General features: G+C 55.6%; 1 protein-coding gene across 3 annotated transcripts; it reads right to left on the bottom strand.

The window, feature by feature from the left end:
• Positions 1-5: 5 nt before the first annotated feature.
• Positions 6-7,886, bottom strand: LOC134758712 (bifunctional peptidase and (3S)-lysyl hydroxylase JMJD7-like). 3 transcript variants are annotated; one of them, XM_063707358.1, is made up of 8 exons: positions 7,736-7,886; positions 2,332-2,485; positions 2,002-2,255; positions 1,582-1,638; positions 983-1,078; positions 675-751; positions 285-444; positions 6-157 (listed from the first exon to the last, which is right to left on the bottom strand). In XM_063707358.1, exons 1-8 carry the CDS (start codon positions 7,797-7,799, stop codon positions 69-71), a joined length of 951 nt encoding a protein of 316 aa, XP_063563428.1. In that variant the 5' UTR covers positions 7,800-7,886; the 3' UTR covers positions 6-68. The 3 variants fall into 3 exon arrangements, with proteins under 3 accessions (XP_063563428.1, XP_063563432.1, XP_063563430.1); XM_063707362.1 differs by having other exon boundaries at positions 2,002-2,247; positions 7,736-7,817; XM_063707360.1 differs by lacking the exon at positions 7,736-7,886 and adding an exon at positions 4,267-5,249.
• Positions 7,887-8,014: the final 128 nt, after the last annotated feature.

Raw genomic sequence — 8,014 nt, 5'->3', positions numbered from 1 at the left:
CTGACCGGGCCAGGGAGGGGCTGGCCCCGTCCCCCAAGGCGTGCTTGGTCGTGTTCACCAGCGCTCCATCAGTCAAGGCCTGAAGCCTTGGTGAGGGAGTCGAGCAGCTGGAAGTAACTATACTTGAGGTCGTATTCCATGTCATACCAGAAATTCACTGTGGGAAGAACGGGGATCTGAGCATGAAGATCCCTCTTCTGACCTAGAGCCTCCCAAGCCTCCCCCCAGAGGCCCTGCTGGACCTTGGCAGGGCCTGTCCCCAGGCGGCCTGGGCAACTCCTCACCTGCGATGCAGCCCTGGGACTGCTGGACGTGGTGGAACCACAGAGCCGGCAGATAGAGCATCTCACCGGCCCGCACCGTGCAGCGAAGGGCCTGGGCCTGACTGTAACTAGGGTACCGTGCTAGGTCTGGCGCCAAGGGGTCCAGTGGGATCCAGGGCACCTGGGAACACATCAGATGCCAGGGAGCAGCCCCCCAGACCCCCCCAGGACTTCAGGCTCTGTCCCTTCCAAAGGTCAACACCACAGACCCTGCTTGGCTCAGCACTGAAAGGCCTCAGACTTAGGGACTTTTCAGAGCAAGGTGCCACCTCCCCAGATCTTTTGTGCCTGCTCTTCAGAGCCAGGCTTCTGCCCTTCTCCCTCCCTAGAGCCCAAGAACAGGACAGACACCTTCTCCATGGCCTCTTCATCCACCACCTTAAAGGTGCCCTCTTCAGTTAGCTGGTAGGTTGCCGGCCTGTACAGCTCTGGAGCCCAAGGGAGAAGGGTGTGGGGGAATTGCAAACAGCCTGGAACTTGCCAGACCCTCCTCCACCCCAGCCAGCCCTGGGCAGGGGCAAGGGGATCAGGGGCCCTGGTGCACTGGGGATGCCACAGCCACACCTCAGGCCTGGGAACTGGCCTCCCAGGCTCTTGCTGCCTCCCTCCCCCTTGGGCCAGCTGTTCCCCAGCCCCTCCCTGCAGGCCACATCCCCTACCATAGGGGATGAAGGGCCGGTCACTGGGCGGATGGAACAGGAAATGCTTCTCTCCTGAGACCACGCAGTAGAGGTTCTCATAGTGGTCCTTGTGCACTGCCAACAGAAAGAAGGCCCGGGGGCAGGGTATGGAGGGCAGGGGCACGGGAGGAGGCAAACCATCATGCTGAGAGCCCTGCACCCCAAGACGGCCTATGACAAAAGAGAAGCACGCATAGAGCCAGTGGGCTGGAGATGCCAGGGGCTCTGATGGGCATTCTGGAACTCTGCCTACCAGGGACCTGATGCTCACCAGGCCCTGGTCTCCTCTTCAACAAGAGGAAAAGTTCTCCTACACTTACCCCCTGGCCCAGCGGGCCTTCAGGGAGGTTTCTTTGGGTCTAGAAGAAACAATGCACCCGCCCCCAATGCCATGGGTCCATTCCCCGACCTCAGCTGTCAGGGGAAACCCTCTGTGGTGCCCGAGTCCTAGAAGCCAAAAGAAATCTTAGAGAACAGCCCAACCTCCACCCAGGGCCATCCCTCCACTCCTGGCCTCGTCTTCCCTCCCTCTGCCCCAACCTGCTCCTTCCCCACCTTTGTATTCCCCTTACACCTACAAGAAGTCACCGCAGCCGCCTCCCCCAGCCAGAAGTTCACAGCATCGGGCATCTTTCCTGCAGGGCAGAAGGCAGAGAGCAAGTTAGGAAGGCCAGGCTGGGGAAAGCTGCCATCCAGTGATGCCAGAGCCAAAACCTGGGTGAGCACAGAAGAATCCCAAGAAAGGGGTCAGGGAGAAGAGGCAGAGGTTGGGAAATCTTGAGGAAGGGGTCCTCCCTCCCTGGGGCAGAAGGAAGGACAACAATCTTTGGCAGTTCATCTATGATTAAGTCAAGGCCTGGGAATGTATTCAGTGAGCTGCACCAGATGCTGACGGGACCAAGCCCATAGGCCAGGTCATCACCTAAGGGCAAACAGGCTGACCCCCTCCTTCCCATATCTTCCCTGTCCAGGGCCAGGACCACCCCACCTCCACTCACCCAGGGCTTCAGAGGCCCAGGGCACATGGGATTCCAGATCAGGCAGCAGCTGGGGCAGCTCGGTGGGCAGGTTGGAGCACTGCTTCTGCACATAGAGGACTCCAGGGTGCTGGGCCCGGCCCTCCAGCACATCCAGCACGAAGCTCAGGGGCAGGCGGCGCTCAGCTGGCATCATGAAGCGGTCCCCTCTCACGGCATCCGCATAACCATCGGGGGTCACGGCCACACTCACCTCTGTGGAGCCCACTGTGGCTCTAGAGGAATGGACACTCAGCCCATGCCCAGATGCCAGTAATCACTGCTCACACCTGAACCCAGGGCAGCTCCCACCTGAAATAGGGGAGGGACCACTTCTGGAGGGCCGGCCAGTGCTGCAGAGCGTTGCGGATGATGCACGGCCTGTTGGGGCAGACCCAGTCCCGGTAGAAGTGGAGCGGAGTTGGGGGTTTGTCCAGGTAGGGCACAACAAGAGGCATGCAGAGCTCTGAGAGAAAGAAGAAGACAGGGGATGGAAGCGCTGAAGTCTGCAGCACCCAGTCCCTGCCCAAGAGATGCCCTCCCCGGAAAGGCCGCGCTGTGTCACTGGGAAATGCTCGTTGGTGACCAAAGGACCCTGGACAACCAGTAATAGAAAGATGAGGAGGGAATAATGAAAGCAGAAAGCATCACGCACACACACCAGCATGGGCCCTGACCGTCCACAGGGCCAGAGGCTGCTACCCAGCCCATAAGCCAAATCCCCTGTGGGGCTGTGTCTGCACAGTGGACCCTATGCCTTCCCACCCTGGAGAGGCCAGCCTCCTAGCATCTACCAGGAAAGGCCACCATGGAAGTGGCATTGGGAGCTCCAGAATGAGTAAGGCTGAGGCCCCACGGCCACGGGCTATTCTGGGTGTTGTGTGGCTCTGGGAAGCCCCCTTTAACAGTGACATTTACTGAGCACCTGGAATGTGCTCAGCACTTGGCTTGGCTAATCTGGGGCTATCAGGGATGACACAATCATCATCTTAAGAAATTTACAACCTTCTTACCCGGGAAGACAAACTACCAGATGACACCAATGGAGGAAAAGGAAGGGCTCGGCTATGGTTTGGGTCCTGCTGAACAGCATCACCGTCTCCAGACACCCAGGGCCACCACGTACACTTTGGCAGGCTGCATGGTGTGCCGCCTGCGCAGGGGTCTACAGTGGCCCTGTGTCACCTCTAATCAAAATCTTTTTGACTCAGCTTTCTCCTTCACTCCCGTCATCCTACTGGTTGGCTCTAAGTCCTGTTGATTCTGTCTCCTATGTCTCTCAAACCCACCGTCTCCTCTCCTCCGCTGGCATCCACATTCCAGCTACCTCCTTTGGGTCCTCACTCAAATAGCACATTGATAAGACTTCCTTCTCCGACTATACTTTCTAAATTTATAATCTGTCCCCCTGCCGCAAATCTTTATATCCCTTTCTGTATTTTTTCTCGTTAGCATTCTTCACCATCTAACATGCTATATATTTTAGGGCTAGACGTGGTAGCTCATGTCTGTAATCCCAGCACTTTGGGAGGCAGAGGCAGAAGGATTGCTGAGGCCGGGAGGTCAAGACCAGCCTTGGCAACGTAGCGAGACCCCATCTCTACAAAAAAATTAAAAATTAACTGGACATGGTGGCATGCACCTATACTCCCAGCTACGCTAGAGGCTGAAGCCAGAGGATCACTTGAGTCCAAGAGGTAGAGGCTGCAATGAGCTATCATCGTGCCACTGCACTCCAGCCTGGGTGACAGAGCAAGACTTTATCTCAAAAAAAAAAAAAAAAAATATATATATATATATATATATTTCACCTACATAAACTGTTTATCATTCTTTCACCCTTGCTAGAATGTGAACTCCACAAGGGCAGAGACACTTGTCTGTTCACTGATGCACCCCTGGGACCCAGAACAGTACCTAGCACACAGCATGTGCTCAGCAAGTATTTGCCTAATGTTGAATGAAAGTCTCCAGTATCCTGGCTGGATGGTTGCAGTAGTGAACTAGCTGGTTTCTCTGGCTTAATTCCACTCCCTCCCAAAGCATTCATCATCATAGCCCCAGTCATCTTCTGAAAATACAATCTCATATCGTCATACCCCTAGCAACAAATGCCTCGACGGCTTACCACTGCTCCTTAGAGAATGCCGCCTGCCTTGGCAAGCACGACCAGGCCCAACCTACTCTTCCAGTCTGATTTCCTGTCTCGTGCCTGCCCTTGCCACACACCCTCTATTCAGGTGGTACCTTTGTTCCAGCTGCTCACTCAGACTGGAGTGTCTTTCTGCTGGTTTTTATAAAGTGTACAGGGCTTCGCTTTGCTACATTCATGCTCTAGGTCGAACCAAAAGGCCATGGTTTCCACTTGGTGGTTACCACATCCTGCTCCAAATGGTCCCGGCACTGATGTTCACCTCTGAGGTCACACTGCATCTCTCACGGCCACACCATGCCAGTCACCTTTACTTTCTGATCAGCTGGAAAGTGAATGTTCTTAGATCAAATATTGTAACTGAGTGAGAAGACCCCACTGGGCCCAGGAATACTGGAAAAGAAAGAGCTGGCATGCCTGCTTGCTTCCCTGGCTAGAGTAGCTGCTCTCTGTGGGCAGGTTGTCCTGTCATCTCTCCAGCTCTCAGCAGAGAGGGTAGCTCCTCCCCGCAGCTGGTCGTCCCATCGTCTCTTCTGGTCTGGCTGAGTCAGGGGCTTTTTATGGGTCTCACAGGGGAGGACGTACATGCCTATTGGTCCATGGGCAGCCATGGGTGGGCCGGAAAAAGCACCAAAAGTTCCCATTCCGGTCCATGGAACTGGCAGCCCAGCCCCCAGGCTTCAGGCCTTCCCTGGCTTGAAGGTCGGGCTTCACCGGGACCCGCCACCTTCCACCCAGGAACCTGTCTGCCTCTTGCCACCATTCACGGCACCCAAGCTGTTTGTGCCAAGGGGTGCCTGCAGGCCAGCACTGAGCTGCCCTCAGCCCCTCTTGGCCTCCCTCCCATGCTCGTTGGCACCCAAAGGCCAGAGGGGGCCAAAGTGGCAGGGGGCTGGTGTGTCAGCACTGCCCAGAGCATTCACACACCCAGCCAGGCTGCAATAGCACCCAGGCTCGGCCTCAACTTTGCTCCATGATCTGATCAGGTGCTGACAGTGGGGAGAAGCCAGACAGCAGGATCAGGCACTTCCAAGCCTGCGGCAGCAGGAAGGGGCCTTCCGGGGTCCCCAAAAGTGCAGACATGCCTGGGTCCACAGCTGCAGCTTGGGAGGCTGCAGCTGCACCTTGGGAGGCTGCAGCTGCACCTAGGAGGGTGGGGCTCCTGCCTGCTCCTGGCTCCCAAGAGCACAGGGGTGCCTGAGTTGCAGCCCTGGCTTGGGTGGCTGTAATTGCACCTAGGGAGCTCCCACTCCACCAACTTGGAAGGGGTGGGGCTCCCACTTGTCCCCAGTTCCCACCAGCTCTGTGGAACATGTGGCCCCAGCTGCCTCTCCTCTTCGCATTTTCCCCACAGCGGCGGCGGGCAAGGCGCATATGGCATGGCAGCTCTGACCACCCCAAACAAATGAGCCTAGTAGTCCTGTGTTCCGGAAACAGTGAAGAAGCCAGTTTGCAGGAGCAGGATCTTTGTGCACATGTGTGAGTATTTTTGTACTCACAAGTACAAGTCCCTACAAGTCCCAGCTGCACCTTTGGCAGGGTGCTCGCGGGCTTCTGGGATGTGGGAGGGAGCGAGGTTCAGGCTGCAGCAGAGGGTCTGGGCTTAGGAGCAGGTCCTGCCCAGCCATGTGAGGGTGGGGATGGTGCAGTCGGCTGCCTCGGGGATGCAGGGAACAGGGGACTCACTACCACCACTGCTGCTCCCAGAGCCGCGTCTGCTGCCCAACTCGTGCCTCCCCACTGCAGCCAGCATGATGACAGCATCTGCTTCAAACTCCCCGCCACTGTCATCAAAACTACTGGACTCAAACAATCCTCTTGCCTCAGGAGGTGGGACTACAGGCACATGCCACCACACGATGGTGTCTCACTATGTTGCCCACGCTGGTCTTGAACTCCTGGCCTCAAGAGATGCCTCCCACCTTGGTCTCCTGAAGTGCTAGGATTACAGGCGTGAGTACTGCACACAGCCTGGGATTCTGAAAATACATGGAAACTGCCATTTTTTCACCCTTTGGACTTCTGCAATTAGGGATTTGTTTTACTTGCTCACCATTTCCTTTAGAGAATGGCTGCTTTCCTCTCCTGGGGCTTCCAAGTGAGAAAATTTCAAAAGGGATCCAAACAATTGCTTTGGCCCCATAACTCTGCTAAGAATTTAACAAGGCTGGGAGCAGTGGCTTATGTGTTCCATGGCGTTCCAAAACTTTGGAATGCTGAGGTGGAAGGATTGTTTGAGGAATCTGAGACCAGCCTTGTCTCTACTAAAATTCAAAAAAATTAGCCAGGCGTGGTGGCGCATGCCTGTAGTCTCAGCTACTCCCAGGTGCTGAAGCAGGAGGATCTCTTGAACCTGGGAGGTCGAGGTGCAGCGAGCTATGATCGTGCCACTGCACTCCAGCCTGTGTGACAGAGTAAGACCCTGTCTCAAAAAATATAAAGAATTTAACCAACAAACATACTCACACATGTGCAGAAGACACTGCTCCTGCAGACTGGCTTCTTCACTGTTTCCTAAACACATCAGGCACACTCCCACAGAAGGCTTTGCCTGCACTTACCTTCTAACCTACTTCTACTCTACAATGTACTCATTCAGTACACCTGTGGTTAATTGTCCACCTTCTCACTTAGAATGTAACAGGACATAGACTGTAAAAGACAGATTTGTTTTGTTCAGTGATGTATCTCAAACACACTGAACAGAGCCTGGCACACAGAGAGGCTGAATAAGTATTTGTCAAATCAATACTCAAAGTATTCGTTGCAGCATTATTGAAAACAACGGATTGGACATGACCTAAATGACTAAGTGAATACAGCACTAGCACACAGAGGTGAAAAAGACTGAGGCAGAGGAATGTGAAATGATCTCCAACATACACGGTGCAGAAGAGTGTGTTTAGCAGGCTACTATTTGTACAAAAAAGTAAAAAGTCGTGTGTGCACGGATATAAACAATCTTTCTGTAAGAATGCAAACTGGGGCTGGGAGGGAACCTTGCTTCATTTACATTGCGTACCATTGTATATTACACACCCATCACATACACATGAGCCTGTGTTGCTGTTCAGTGGTAAGACATCATTTAAAAATAGAAAAAAGAAGGAAGGAGGGAAGAGAGAAAGAAAGAAAAGGAATAAAAACCAAGCAGGGGAAGAGCCAGGGACCATTTGGTCAGCCTGCAATCCTCCCAAAGTGCGACAAGGGAGTTGAGGTCGGAGGTGGGGCACGTGGGGGAGGAATCCGACCACCACCTGTGTGCCTTCCATGAGCTTTCAACAAGGGTAACAGCAAGCTGCTCAAGACTGTAGGAAACACAGGGCTTCGCCGCGACCACGGTCAAGACGGCACCGGGCCTTGGGAATCACGTGAACAGAATCACCCAGGAAGCCGCGGGAGCGCGCGAACACGGGAGAAGGGAAGCAGGTTGCCACAGAAGAGCAACCCGAGCGGGGCCTCAGGGCAGTCGCACACACGAGGTTCCGAGCCCCCGGTGTCAGCGGCATCCCAGGGCCCCTCCCGTGTTCGGAAATCGCCGCAGCCTGTGGGAGAGCCACTCACCCCTTGCAGCGGCCGGGAATTCTCGTAACTCGCTCCGCACGGCTTCCAAAGCCGCCTCCGCCATGACTGCGTCAGCGCCGGCCGAGACCCCGCCTCTCTCCCCGGCGTCCCCGCCGCAGGCCACACCCCAAGCACTCGCCCCGCCCTCCCCGGAGTCCCCGCCGCAGGCCACACCCCCAGACTCTCGCCCCGCCCTTCCAGAGGCCCCCGCCGCAGGCCACACCCCCAGCACCCCGCCCCGTCCTGCCCCTGGACGCACACCCGGTTCTGCCACCGAAG

This window comes from Gorilla gorilla, chromosome 1 (assembly GCF_029281585.2).
Source record: "Gorilla gorilla gorilla isolate KB3781 chromosome 1, NHGRI_mGorGor1-v2.1_pri, whole genome shotgun sequence".
NCBI classification, from domain to species: Eukaryota; Metazoa; Chordata; class Mammalia; order Primates; family Hominidae; genus Gorilla; species Gorilla gorilla.
The sequence above is the reverse complement of the archived record's forward strand: the minus strand, read 5'-3'. Positions and strand labels throughout refer to the sequence as shown.

Excerpts from the sequence above, each read along its gene's own strand:
- LOC134758712 (XM_063707358.1), bottom strand. The coding sequence starts at position 7,799 with ATGGCGGAGGCGGCTTTGGAAGCCGTGCGGAGCGAGTTACGAGAATTC. Across the intron at positions 2,486-7,735 it reads ATTCCCGGCCGCTGCAAGGG|AGCTCTGCATGCCTCTTGTT; the intron begins GTGAGTGGCTCT and ends TCTTTCTCTCAG. Across the intron at positions 752-982 it reads CCGGCCCTTCATCCCCTATG|AGCTGTACAGGCCGGCAACC; the intron begins GTAGGGGATGTG and ends CTTGGGCTCCAG.